Source organism: Mya arenaria, chromosome 6, assembly GCF_026914265.1.
Source record: "Mya arenaria isolate MELC-2E11 chromosome 6, ASM2691426v1".
In the NCBI taxonomy this organism is placed as follows: Eukaryota; Metazoa; Mollusca; class Bivalvia; order Myida; family Myidae; genus Mya; species Mya arenaria.
Window position 1 is genome coordinate 83,374,969 of NC_069127.1, and position 15,037 is coordinate 83,390,005.

At 35.8% G+C, this 15,037-nt stretch overlaps 1 protein-coding gene across 1 annotated transcript; it reads left to right on the plus strand.

Moving 5' to 3' along the window:
- The first annotated feature begins 1,308 nt into the window (after positions 1-1,308).
- Positions 1,309-14,517, plus strand: LOC128238531 (5'-nucleotidase domain-containing protein 1-like). Its single transcript, XM_052954535.1, has 12 exons — positions 1,309-1,640; positions 5,196-5,287; positions 5,738-5,809; positions 7,929-8,041; positions 9,388-9,476; positions 10,408-10,498; positions 11,739-11,913; positions 12,299-12,387; positions 12,878-13,002; positions 13,249-13,419; positions 13,741-13,915; positions 14,201-14,517. Exons 1-12 carry the CDS (start codon positions 1,446-1,448, stop codon positions 14,311-14,313), a joined length of 1,500 nt encoding a protein of 499 aa, XP_052810495.1. The 5' UTR covers positions 1,309-1,445; the 3' UTR covers positions 14,314-14,517.
- Positions 14,518-15,037: the final 520 nt, after the last annotated feature.

A 15,037-nucleotide genomic window follows, 5' to 3' on the forward strand; every position in this document is an offset into this window, starting at 1 on the left:
TCCCTCGGTTCCTCACCAACATTTATGTAAGAATTTTCGGCTTACTTTCAAATTAAAATTAACGTAGCGTTTTTATGAACGTATTCAAATGAAGTGGTCTTTTTATTCGCACTTTTTTAAACCAAGTAATACATGCGTCCCGTGTTGTAACCCCGGCAAATTTATTCTTTTAACATGTCATGCCAATTAGTAGATCTGACGACACCTGAGTTCGATTTGCGGTAAAATAAGCTTTTTCATCATGTTTGACATGGTATCGACGAAAAGCAACATCGCTTACCATATGTTTAAACGCAGCCGCAACGTGATTGAGAGGTTTCACTGTCCGCTCACAGTGACAGTGGTACCGGGTTCGAATCAACGTCATGGAATGTCCGCTCACAGTGACAGTGGTACTGGGTTCGAATCAAATTCATGGAATGTCCGCTCACAGTGACAGTGGTACCGGGTTCGAATAAACGTCATGGAATGTCCGCTCACAGTGACAGTGGTACCGGGTTCGAATAAACGTCATGGAATGTCCGCTCACAGTGGAAGTGGTACTGGGTTCGAATAAACGTCATGGAATGTCCGCTCACAGTGACAGTGGTACCGGGTTCGAATAAACGTCATGGAATGTCCGCTCACAGTGACAGTGGTACCGGGTTCGAATAAACGTCATGGAATGTTCGCTCACAGTGACAGTGGTACCGGGTTCGAATCAACGCCATGGAATGTCCGCTCACAGTGGCATTGGTACCGGCTTCGAATTAACGTCATGGAATGGAATCACCGCCATGGAATGTCCGCTCACAGTTGCAGTGGTACCGGGTTCGAATCACCGCCATGGAATGTCCGCTCACACTGGCAGTGGTACCGGGTTCGAATCAACGCCAACTTACATGACATATTTATTTTGTATTAAGAGAGAGAGAGAGAGAGAGAGAGAGAGAGAGAGAGAGAGAGAGAGAGAGAGAGAGAGAGAGAGAGATTCTTTATTTCCTCCGATATGAAGAGACATGACACATTATAAATAGAACATACTACAAAGAAACATATTGAACAAAAATTTACATAAATTATATACAACAAACAAATATATCAGATAGGAAGGATAACTATAAATAATACATCTAGTAATACTGTAGAATAACTATGTACTTATACAGTGAATGAGACATAGTTTTGTAATTTCATTTACATTTCCCCATTCTACGACGTCTTATTGTTAATAATTTGTTTACATATATTATAATTTCTTGTTGACATTTCCTATTAATGCGCTTTGATTGAAAATCTGATAAAATCATGCTTTGTAAAATTTGCTCATCGCCTAATTGATTATAGATACACATACTCCTAATTACAGCTACATATGTTGCGACGGATGAACATGATGTATAAAATATGTTTGTTAAATATTGAACTTCAAACAAAATAAAAGTTGAATTTAAAATAAAGATAAAATGTGTTGGTCCTTCAAACAACTTTTGCACTGTGGAAGACCCTTATCTAATTTTAAATTGACTGCTACCATCAAAACGAAAGTAAAACGAACGACGAATAACGCGATGTCTAAGTTATGCCTAAAGGATTATGATGCATACGGCTTTGATCTCGATCACACACTTGCAAAGTACAACTTAGTGAACCAAATACAGGTAAACACTCTTTTGTTTTTGTAAGAGATATTTCAACAATCTTCGGTGTACAATATTCGGATAAGCATCTTTCCGGACGAACAATACGTATTGAATTTTTGGTATCTACAAATCGTGTTATATATCAATAATTAGCGTACAAAGTTTTATAACCACTTGTAAGCGAAGGTGAGAATGATACAATGCATACTTATTTTTGCTTGTACCAAAAATTCGCACACCCTGTACATTGTTTAGCAATTCCATTTTTCAATTTCATACGAATAGCTTGTGCTCAAATGAAGCTGCAAACGTATTTTTTCTTTTGTAGTCGAATTATTGGTACAGTACACTTTCATTTCAGTGGATTTTAAAAAGAATGCTTGGCACGTGAATTTGTTCTTAAAAAACACATTATAAATCTTACTCAGACTGATTTTACGGTGGGGGTGGGGGTGGGGGTCGCGTTTCTTTTAATTAAAACTATGTTAGTGTTATAGTTTCCTTATTTTGCTACATATTTGAGTGCATTGAACTTTAGCCAATATTGTCAATAAACACGAATTTGAGGAAATTAAATCAAAATGCTGTACTGCCATTTGTGACGTTTATATACAGATTTAAGATAATTTCCGATTTAAGACTAAAATCTTTTATTGATCTGAACTTTTCCCTATAAAATTCCATTGGACTATCTTCAGCATATATCTCGATTTATTCAAACAAAGCCTCTATTTGATTTTCGAAAAATGGCGATTTTGTATAACTCGTTGAGTTGAATACATAATGGGGACAAATCGATTTGCGAGATAAACCATTCATTTTGTATTGATCTGTTGTAAGTCATGAGAGTTTATTGACACGAACATGTCAGGGTAATCTTGTCTATTCGCCTTGCCATCTGGGTTTACATACATTTCGCATCAACTGCATGATGTGCCCGTTGTCATCACAGTGGCTTGATGACCAGGGCTCATTAAAGTCACAATAAATAATTTCAACTAGCCAAAATTATATCTTATACATACTTGAACATGTATATCACCAAAATAATACATTGCCATAAACATAAAACGAGATTTGACAAAGTTCAAAAATACCCTATACTGTAATGTTACAGTATAAGGTATTTTTGATTTTTGTCAAATCTCGTTTTATGTTTATGGCAATGTATTATTCTTAGGGATGGAAACCGGATACCAAATCGGTATGCGGATATTTGTATCAAGTATTCGAATACTATCCGGGTACTCGTATCAAATTGTTTTTATAATAAGTAAATTTCCTATTATATGTAAAACTCATGATGAATACCACATAAACACCTCGCGAATTTGATAGTCACTTCGGCCGAGGTGGTTGCTTGGTTACTGCCACGTGCTTTCGAGTTTGTTATTTATCAGCAGGTTTCATGTTAAATGACGCTTTGATTATTTGATAGTCGATTGTAATTTTATTTCATTACATTGTTTGATTTAATGCAATACCTACAATTTCTGTGCTGTTTTGTAATGAAGGATTTAATTGCGGAAAAGATAAGAAGATGATCTGATTTTTCTTTATTTACATGCGTGTACTTTTTTTTATTTATCAATAGACTAAACATGTTTACATATCGTATGAAAAATAAAATACACTACACAAAATAATACGTGAATAAATACTAAATAGGAAATAAATCATTCATATATTTGATAATTTAATTAAACACTGTACACACACTACTTTCAAGTCCGAAATGTTCGAATACTTCACAACAGTTTTCATTCGATGTCGCACTTAATCGAACGCATGTTCTTGTTCAGAAACAAGATAGCGTCCACCATGTTACTGTTGAGGCGATTTCTAAGTTTGCTCAGTACCAGACCGGTGGATGAGAACACTCGTTCGGATGGAACAGAGGTAGCCGGTACGGCTAGGACACTGCGCGCCACGTGCGCCACCTTGGGGAACCTGGCGTCATTGCACCGCCACCACTCAATCCGTTTAATATCAACTAGTGCCAATTAGTGTTAATTAAGCACATATGGGATCATAAAACAACACTTGTCATTGTAAACAAGGTCATAGAACTTCACAGGGTTCTGCCCAAAGACACAATATCACGCCTTGTGCAAACACCCAATTTGTGACACATACCCGCTTCGCGACAGACACTGTTGATCACCTGAAATATTTCATCTGAAAAGTTTTATAACAATTGCTATGTCTCTGCAAAGCTATTTCATTGAAATTTTAATTCTTAACGAATATTCGAATACCCATTTTGGTATCCGAATACTTGCGTGATATCCGGATACTCGGATATTCGCTTCCATCCCTAATTATTTTGATGATATACATGTTCAAGTATGTATAAAATATAATTTTGGCTAGTTGAAATTAATTATTGTGACCTTAATGAGCCTTTGTCATCAAGCTACTGTGGTTGTCATAGTCTATTTTGTCAAGCTCAGTTTTGTGATTTTTTTCGTAAAACACTGCCTGAAAAGTTTGCTTACACACATACTATGTGTTCTTAATTATTATGCTGACATGGCCGTGCTGTTTAATAGTCCACCAACATTGTGTTAAACAAAACAACTTTTTATCAACACTCGAGGGTCCACTGTTTAACACGAGGATTTTCTAACAATATTGCACATTGTTATACGCCCTTAAACATGTTATCTCTGGGTGACTTACAGCTCCGTACATGTTATCTATGGGCTCCGTACGGCTCCGTACATGTTATCTCTGGGTGACATACAGCTCCGTAAATGTTATCTATGGGCTCCGTACGGCTCCGTGCATGTTATCCCTGGGTGACGTACAGCTCCGTACACGTTATCTATGGGATCCGTACGGCTCCGTACATGTTATCTCTGGGTGACGTACGGCCTTTATCCGATGATTATCAAAGCAAACTCGGCGAATAAGGTATGTTAATAATTGATTTTAAAAGAAGATAAATAAAAGGAAGTGACGAGGTCGGATAGCTTAAATAAATACTCTCGATGAACACTACGTATATGTATCACCAAAAGGAAAACAAACATACCTGAAAATATACTCTTATTCCAATTCAATTGATGGTTTTGACAAAATGAAACCATGCAACCTCTTTAACATTAAGGTGCTTTTTTCTGGTTTTTTTTAAATCATGTTTACACATAATTCCGCGACTATTCGCAATCACGGGCACTGGGCGGTTGAATTTCGCACCTAATTATCACGTGACCACACATTTCTTACAAGTAACAAGAGAAAGACTGAGTCAAATGGGGCGGCGTTAAATTAAGTTCGATTTCAATTTTGACAATCTACAGAAAAATGAGAGGGTTTAATCGGCCTGCGGCCTCCGTGTTATGTAGATCGCCAACATTCAAAACTCATTAATATGTACGTAGAAACCCTTTTGCATTTATTTTATCCTGGCAATTTGATGAACGTAATGTGGGACGCATACACTACATTTATACGAACATTTACCTGCTATTATTCCCACTTCAGTTCAGTACGAGTGCACGATATGTAAAGTCCTAATGTATCTATACACATGTTTGAGACCTTACATATTTTTTATCTCTTTTGCAGCTTACATACAACAGTTTAATCGACTTTCTTGTTCACCAACGAGGGTATGACCCAGAGATACGGACTGATGTTGGACTTCACAAGGATTTCATGTAAACATTGCAATGTTTCAAACACATTTGTTTAAAAAAATGTGGGTTAATTTAGTGCAGCCTTAAATTGTATGCATTAATACAGAGTTTTACATTTATAGAAATCACCAGAGTTATCATAGTAATTGTCAACGATTCAATCAGTATAGAATTATTGATGAAAGAATAACAGCATTGAAAATATTGCATTTTTTTGTGTGAATTGGGAACATCTTTTGTGTGTTAATTATGGGATGGTGATGAGGTATAGGTGTACACACAAGGGGTACTTTGGCCTCCCCAAAGTGGACACAGTTCTGGTTACCTAGGAAACGAACTAGAGAGTGATTCTGATCCGCTTTCAACTGTCTTCAAAATCGAGAAAAGTTAAAGTTTGTATAAACAATTTTTTTAAACAAAATGTTTTAATTTTTACATTCTAAATGATATTATAATCCTTTATTATTCCAGTTGCAAGGGTTTATTTGTTGATACTGAGAAAGGCAACATAATAAAGCTGTCTCATTCCGGGAAGATTCTGAGGTAGGATAATGAAAGAATTCAAGAGATGCACATTGGTTATATAGGTTAAAATCATCTAGAGTGGAAACTAGTGTAATCTTTGAATGATAAAGTACTCTTGACCTCATGTTTTGATATATAAAATTTTAAACAAAAAATGGCTTTATGTTTGGTCATAGTTTCCCTTTTGTAAACACTTCGGGCGTTTTTGTTGGTAAAACTGGTTTTGGTTTTATATTGGTTTAACGAACTATGTATTTGTTGTGACTGTTTCAAATAAAATAAACGAAGTTTTATCATTTGTTTTACGGATATCGAACCTGGTTTTTGAAACTATCGAAACCTCCTCTGGGGGTGGTTTCGTTGGTTCGTTCCATCCGAAAGCTAGCTCACATTGAAAAAAAACCAACAACAAAATCATGGCGGACAGTGATCCAACACGTGTGTTGAAACACCATTTAGTTAAAACAGGCAATCGGCCATCTGCGGTATCATTGTTTTGAAGAACTTTAGATGTAATGGCTACAAGCAGAAGCTCCATCACGATGTTGAAGCTGCGCACAACACCATACATTTGTTACATCAAGCAAAACCTTCGAAACAGGTTTCCAAATCACCGAAACCCCTGAAACCAAAACTGAAACTGGTTTGGTATAGACAAAAAAAACGCCCTCAGTGAAAATAGGTTTCAAATTTATCCAATTCTTTTGTGGTGGCTAATTTCTGCCATTTTCGTATATCGCGTTTTCGCCTCGTCTCTTTGCGCATTTTCGCCCTGCCTCTTTGCGCATTTTCGCCCCATCTCTTTGCGTATTTTCGCCCCGCCTCTTGGCGCATTTTCGCCGCGCCACTTCGCGTATTTCAGCCGTTCGCCTTGCAGTTGGCGTGAGCAAAACCGATTCTAGAATCATACCGCTGCATTTTCATACCAAGCGGAAGGCAAAACGTGCACAGCAAGGTTTCACAGCAAAACATCTTTTAAGCTTTCACAGCTAGGCTTCTTTTTAGCTTGCCAACCAAGGCTTCTTTATAGCTTTCACAGCAAGGCTTCTTTTTAGCTTTCACAGCTATGCTTCTTTTTAGCTTTCACAGCAAGGCTTCATTTTAGCTTTCACAGCTAGGCTTCTTTTTAGCTTTCACAGCAAGCCTTTTTTTTAGCTTTCACATCAAGGCTTCTTTTTAGCTTTCACGGCAAGGCTTCTTTTTAGCTTTCACAGCAAGGCTTCTTTTTAGCTTTCACAGCAAGGTTTCTTTGTAGCTTGCACAGCAAGGCTTCTTTTTAGCTTGCACAGCAAGGCTTCGTTTTAGCTTTCACAGCAAAGCTTCTTTTTAGCTTTCACAGCAAGGCTTCTTTTTAGCTTGCACAGCTAGGCTTCTTTTTAGCTTGCACAGCAAGGCTTCTTTTTAGCTTTCACAGCAAGGCTTCTTTTTAGCTTTCACAGCTAGGCTTCTTTTTAGCTTGCACAGCTAGGCTTCTTTTTAGCTTTCACAGCAAGGCTTCTTTTTAGCTTTCACAGCAAGGCTTCTTTTTAGCTTGCACAGCTAGGCTTCTTTTTAGGTTGCACAGCTAGGCTTCTTTTTAGCTTTCACAGCAAGGCTTCCTTTTAGCTTTCACAGCAAGGCTTTTTTTTAGCTTGCACAGCAAGGTTTGTTTTTAGCTTTCACAGGAAGGCTTCTTTTTAGCTTTCACAGCAAGGCTTCTTTTTAGCTTTCGCAGCAAGGCTTCTTTTTAGCTTTCACAGCAAGGTTTCTTTTTAGCTTGCACAGCAAGGCTTCTTTTTAGCTTTCACAGCAAGGCTTCTTTTTAGCTTGCACAACAAGGCTTCTCTTTAGCTGGCACAACAAGGCTTTTTGTTTCGTTTTAACTTGCCCAACAAGGCTTCTTTTTTACTTCACAGCAAGGTTTCGTTTTAACTTGCCCAACAAGGCTGTTATTAGCTTGCTCGGCAAAGCTGCTTTTTTACTTTCCAGGCAAGGCTTCTTTTAATATTTTCCAACATTGCTTATTTCTAACTTGCTCAAAAAGGCTTCTTTTTATTGCTTGCAATGTTCCTTGTGAACTATTAGAAGACAAATTTGTGTTTTATGCAGACACATCTCTATATAACTGATACAAAAAATGCTTACTTCTGACACTTAGGGGCAGTCATGGTATGCGTATGTTAACACAGGAAGAGTTGGTCTCAGCCTATGGTCCGAACCTCATATGGGAACATTATGAGCATGCCAGGGAGGCAGTTAGAGCTAGAGCTGGTTTGTTGTTCTCATTTTTTTGTTATCAAAGTTAATTGTTATACGTTGATAACGCGATGCATGTAAACACCTTAGACATTCAAAGATGCGCTAACTGCATACTAACACTTGTTTACATTGTAATTTATATACATATAGCAATATAATTAAGTAAAAATACTTTGTTGTGGTACATAATATGCATGCTAAGACAATTCATATCACAGAGACCCTAAGACACAACTGGAAGTCCATAGATCCCACTTTCAGTTCAAGTTATTTTTTCTTTGTCTTTTTTTTCTATTTTTTATTTATTAAGTACATGGTTGTCATAATTAAAGTAAATTAAAATTCCTGTAATATTTAAAAAGTATTTAAAAGACTTGAAATATATTATAAGTACAACATAGGTATTGTTCTTGTTCTATGATACTGATAGCCTGAAGTGTATAAATATTAAGGAGTTGGTCCTGAAATCCTGAAATAAAACAACGACTTATATTACGCACATTTTTAGCGATTTGGTTGAATAAGTACGTCCTGGTATGTCTTGGGGTCTCGCTGGGTTGTTCTTGGATCATGTTGAGGCTGAAACTAGACGCTCCCACTCCAAATGGTTTGTTTTCTGGTGTGTGTTGTGTGTCTCTTGTTGTCCATTTTACGTTTGATCCATCTCCCGTGAAACAAGACAACAATACATTCTAAGTTCTTTGATGACTAATCCCTATAGTTCCCGCAATCATGATTACAAGTGTATTGTCAAGCTTCATTGACAAACCTTTGACAATATCTGCTGCAGACTTCAGCCCATAGCTAATTTTATATTTCAAATTGTAATGGAAATGATAGCGACATACCCAGTAGCCGAACAAATAGAACCATGACATTCTTATAAAGAATTGTTGCTACTATCATGAAACCTTCTATGGTGATAGAGGGAAATATGTAATATGCAAACAAACAATGATGTTGGTATATCAACGAAAGTAGCGATGATCACTCTTTATCCTAATCTTAGCCTAAGTGTCAAGGTAGTGAAACTATGTTTATGAAACTTGGAATTGGGTTAAGGGCATTAAGGAGATTTTATGCAAGTCAGTTATTTATGGTCGTACAAATAATGTGTTTGCTTTGGCACCAGAAAAACATATATCGTGAATATTTATATCCGGAAACAAATCCGGATCCTGCGATACCCTGAAAAGCATGCACACCATTATGTGTTCAGGCAACATTTGGGATATTGATCACTCCTGTGATAGTTCTAGTTTTATTGGGATTGAGTAAAAATAATGTTATCATTTTGTATACATGTATGTTCACAATTATGTCATTAAGATAATATGTGTACATAATCTTTCTTCTAGGAAATCAGGAGTTTGTATTTTGGGAGAATAATTTTAATGTTCCTGGAATTCTTGTAGCTGCCCAGGTTATTGACTACTTAGACAAAAAGGTATCTTGTCTGAAGTGTGTTTCTTTCGTGTGATAATTTACTTTTGGAATTGTTCTTCTTGTTCTCCGTCTCCGTCTATAAAAAAATAGTTCAAGATAACTGATGAATTTTAAATACAACTTTTATTGTTAGCAAGTAACTACAGATGTAATTTTGCACCTATCTGTTATATATATTCAATAGTTTAATTAAATAAAACAAAACGTAGTATTACTTAAAAAGCAATGTTTAAATTATGAAGAAAGCTTTCGGATATCTCTCATATTCTGTTACAAATATTGGCATGTCAAGTTGGGTCAATACTAACTCACTGCCGGGTTAAGTGTATAAAGCTGTTGACCGACAGAACATAGATCCATCATATCAACTCATGTATCGTATGATCGCTTTCTTGGATCAATATTTCTGAGTAGTCAGTATTTTTTATTTCGAAACTACATTTGTATGAGCTAAAATGGTAAGTTTATGCAAAGCGTTTTAGATTTTGCAAGTTAAATTTTCATTTGGTTTTTGACACCAATATTTAATTGAAATTCTTGATCTTACGATAATCTTAATCTTTATTGTGTCGTATGTTCCTTGATAACAGGAGTCTTATATGTATGAGTATATAAAGAGCTCACTGGAACACGAGTCTACGAAATATGATATCTACAAAACATACGATAACAATAAATGAATAACTTTGATTAAACAATAAAAAACATAAATTTAAATAAAACAATGAGAAAATGCAAAGCACAACATCGGAGAGTTGACACTTTAACTATACAAGTAAATGATAAATAAGACTGCGAAGTTATACAAACTCGTCATACGTAGCCATTTAACGTAAACACATGCAATACATGCAAAAAACAAGAACATAAATCAAATTCTATTCTCCAAACGATATCAATGTATGTCCTGACGTGCTTGGTGTACATTTCAGAATGGTGGTCCTTTGCTTAGCTATCGAGATATCCTTTGGAAAGATCTCCAAGAAGCAGTGGAGGAAATCTACAGATTTCAGGCTTTTGGAGGTACTCTAAGACATATTCTCATACGAATATAATAAACATGTCCATATGATTAAGACATTGCATGTAATTATCTTCAGCAATGGTTGAATATGATATATTCTGGAAGTGATATTCTTTATAATTACATAAATAAGATATTATTAAATACAAAAATATATTAAAACTTTGACCTCGTCAGGTAACCTCAAATATAAGAAACGTGGATAATGATAGTAGTAAATGAGTATCATAGCAAGTATGAATTGTCAATTAAGAGAATTCTTTGATTTTAATACGATGATGTTTTTGTATCTTTCCTCAATTTAGAACTTCTAACAAATTTAGCAGTTTTTGCGGGAGATCATATGAATGAATTGTGGGCGTTTACGATGACGGTTAAGATAAAAAATAGTTGGTAGTTGGGACTAATATCCAACTACCTACTAGATGCCAGTCGGGTGTTCAAATAATCAACTACAAAGTAGTTAAATGATTATGTTGATATTTGATAAAGTTGGGTATTCGAATAATCAAATACAATGTAGTTAAATGTTGATGTTGATATTTTGATAAAGTTGGGTATTCGAATAATCAACTACAAAGTAGTTAAATGTTTATGTTGATATTTGATAAAGTTGGGTATTCGAATAATCAAATACAATGTAGTTAAATGTTTATGTTGATATTTGATAAAGTTGGGTATTCGAATAATCAAATACAATGTAGTTAAATGATTATGTTGATATTTGATAAAGTTGGGTTTTCGAATAATCAACTACAAAGTAGTTAAATGTTTATGTTGATATTTGATAAAGTTGGGTATTCGAATAATCAAATACAATGTAGTTAAATGTTGATGTTGATATTTTGCTCCTCGACCATTCCCAATTGCTTATTTGCGACTATCCATCTACCAACGAGTTGGTAGTTGGGGATTCATTTTTTTGTCTTGTTTTATGGTTGTACACATATGAAGAAAACACACACCAAATGTATTGTTATGCTTGCATATATAGATGTATCTTCGTGAGAAATACCGTTTCATTTGAGTATTATTGTATACTTTGGCAAGTTAGTTATTCGAAAAAGGCCAGTTGGTAATTCGCGAATAGTCCATCATAGGATGTATTGTTAAATGAGTAGGTCCTGCTAAATTTTGTGAGTTCTGTAACTGTTTTTCATCTTTCTCACTTTTAATGTGTTGAGACACATATTTTAGTAACAACCATTGTTTTTTACAATAATGTACGTTTTCTTGCAGAAAACTCTGGGTATTTCTTTCCCGTCATAAAAGAAAGCACTAGCAAGTATTACCAGTCGAGTAGCGAGGGAGTGAAACAGTGGTTGTTGGACCTCAAACAGAACAACAAGTGTGTGTTCCTCACAACATCATCACATATAGACTTCGCCAGCCTAACCGCCTCCGCCACTCTCGGGTAATGTAAAAGCGGCCTTCCTTAGTTTTTGTCCATGTATTGTTGTTTTCTTTTAGTGACAAATACAATTTATTCGAAACTACAGGGACAAGCCCAGTCCTGGAAGTGCAAGGTCAGGGTTAATGTAGCCCACACAAATGGTTAAAGGCAACTTTTAGAAGAACATTAAAATACACCTGTCCATAAATAAACATGCGTGTCCATAAAAAACATGCGTTTAAATCTAATTTATACTATGAGTTTGTTTTAATTTCGAGTTTTGGGATTTAGTAGCAAACGCGTAGGAATTAAAAGAGTTTGTAGATAAATGTGAAAGCATATCTACTTTGGAAAAGTATGTTGGGAGATATGATTGGCGGTTTGTGTTACGTTTTCGTTCTTTCAGGGAGGACTGGAAGTCATACTTTGATATAATCGTTTCCAACGCCAGAAAACCGGGCTTCTTTCAGGACCACAAACCATTCCTTTCTCTAGGTGAACGTCCTCCTGTTCTTTCTAAATTATATTTATTATACATGAAGTTATATTTTCATAATTTAATGACTTAACATACGTTTTTCATTGTAGATAATTAATAATAAGTATAATATACGTGCACCTTCATATTTTTTTTTAAAATACCAGTAAAGCCCAACCAATTTCTGTATTATGTTTTTGTCAACCAATGGTGAGCTTGGCGTGAGGTTATATATGCAAATTCATCAGTTTACCCCCCCCCCCCCATTAACACGTGTTCAGTGAACTCGTGTTCCACTGTCCGTGTCGAAGGGATACTCCCATCAGTTATTGATAAAAGCTATTTGTGGTATTTTTGTGGTGTGTGTACGTTTGTGTTTATCGTTGCTTGTCGGTCAAGGCCCTTTGCCTTTAATTCTTGACTGCTAAGCTTGTCCCTGTAGTTTTCATTGTACTATGGATAGTTTCATTATGATGTCTCAATCTTTACCTTTTGTTTAAACTTCAGACGGATTCAACGAACACGAGGTTGTAGACTATAACAGTCTTCAGCAACATGGTGTTTATTCTAGTGGTAACCATAGTGATCTCGAGAAATTCATTTCCAAATTAACCGGTGCAGATAAACCAAAGGTGCGTGTTAGTGCCAACTAAGATGATGCAATTATGAACATAGCGTAATATTGGATAACACAATTTGATAGAAGTATACAATTATAAAACTAGTAGTGCTTACTTTGCACTATTAATAAATGCCCTTTTAATACTTCCAAGACAGCTAGATTTCATAAATAAAAAGAAAGCTACCAAAAGAGTATAGCTTTAATTTTATTTATTGCATAAAAGTAAAATTGACAACGAATATGTTTGGTAATCCAGGTAGTGTATTTCGGAGACAGCCTGTGTTCCGATGCATTTCCGGTCAAGACCCTGACTAACTGGGACCTGATATTGGTGTTGGAGGAGATGGAAGCGGAGGGATACCATCCCCATGACAACACGCACCACTACTGGGAACCGGAGGAACGTGACAGGAAAATAGTTCGCAAGGTACGATGATTTGTTTATACATGTAGTTCCTTGGACAAATCTATAATCAGCTGTAAGTTTGTAATCAGTTGATATTGGCTTAACGTTGTTTCCCGAGTTTCACAGCACCTGTTGGTATTGGTCAATAGGGTGCAGATTTCCTATTTACCAAGTCTTAAAACGGGCTAAGAATGACCATCATATAGTCGGAATTTTTTAAATTCGTTGATTTGAATCTGAGGTATTGCTGGACAAAAACAATCAAACGTAGATATTCCACGAAATCAGCTCAATATCTTCATGAACGTGTTTTTCGACTTTCACCCTGCGTTTTATTTACAGGTTAACCTGTGTGTGGACGAGGAAGAGGAGGCGTACCTGCTGTCCCGACAGTGGGGTTCGTTTTTCTACCACCCCGAGGCCGACCCCCTTCACGACCGACACATGAACACGTTCTGGGGGGAACTCATCACCAAGTACAGCGACATCGCCATCCCTAGCATGGAGTACATTGCCGGTAAGATAACTAAAACAACTACGATTGGAGTGTTTAGCTCATACAATCTTCGGCATATTTAGTGGATTAAATTTATTTGCCTCGAAAAATCATGATTTTAAATCTTCGTTTTTAACCTTATTTCTGAATAAAATACATGGATTTCATATTTTAATAGTAAAATGCCTCTTTGGAGTTAATGGACGACCTTCGCGACTGGACGTTTTGGCTCCAAACTTTGCAATGATTTATCATTTATACAAAATACTTTGAATGTTTATGATATGTCTGACCTTTTATTGTCAGGTTTACCACTGGACCATCAGTTTACCCGGTTTGACCACAGTGTTGATGGCAGCACAGACGGGTTCTCTCCCGCTAAACCGAAACCGTTACTACCACTTGTGCTGTCTGATTAAAGCGTTTTTGTGAAATACGACTAACTTATTACGATTATAACTGCCGATGGTTTACCAGTGCACACGATTTCTCTTTTTTAAAACGTGCTTAAGTGCATGCTTTTTATTTTAGGTTTTTGTTAATTTTATTTTTTATATTTATTTTATGTTTTCCATAGATATATATAAGGATTAATAAATGGCGCAAAACGCCAGCAAATTATCTTTCTTGGTTATTTTTTCTGCTTGTATATCTTATTATTGGGAACAGTTTGTTCGATGCAAAGATAGTGCTTTAGATAATGTTAACCATAAAGTATCTTATTGCACACTTTATCAAGTACCCTGGTAAATTATGGTACAAAAATCTCGTTATCAAGAGTTATTAATGAGGCAGTTTCATTGGTGCCGCATGGGGACTTAAGCCAATGAAATTTCGTCGTGCGTCCTTTTCAATATTTAGTTAGGAAGCCCGTGTATGCCGTCATGGTATTTTTTTAAGTTGAATAGTAGTTAATTGTTAGTAGTATTCAATTGTTAGAAGCTATTTTATTGGAGTATAGTTTTCTCTCTTACCTTATTAATATTCATGACAATCAAAAAATAAATCGTCAGTCTATTTTATAACGGTACAAGTGTTAGGTTAACGGTACAATTATAACTAATAAACACTGATTAAGGCAACAGAAATTGCCAGTTTTAAACATCAGTTTGCAAGAATTGCAACAAGCAAACATCGTTTATT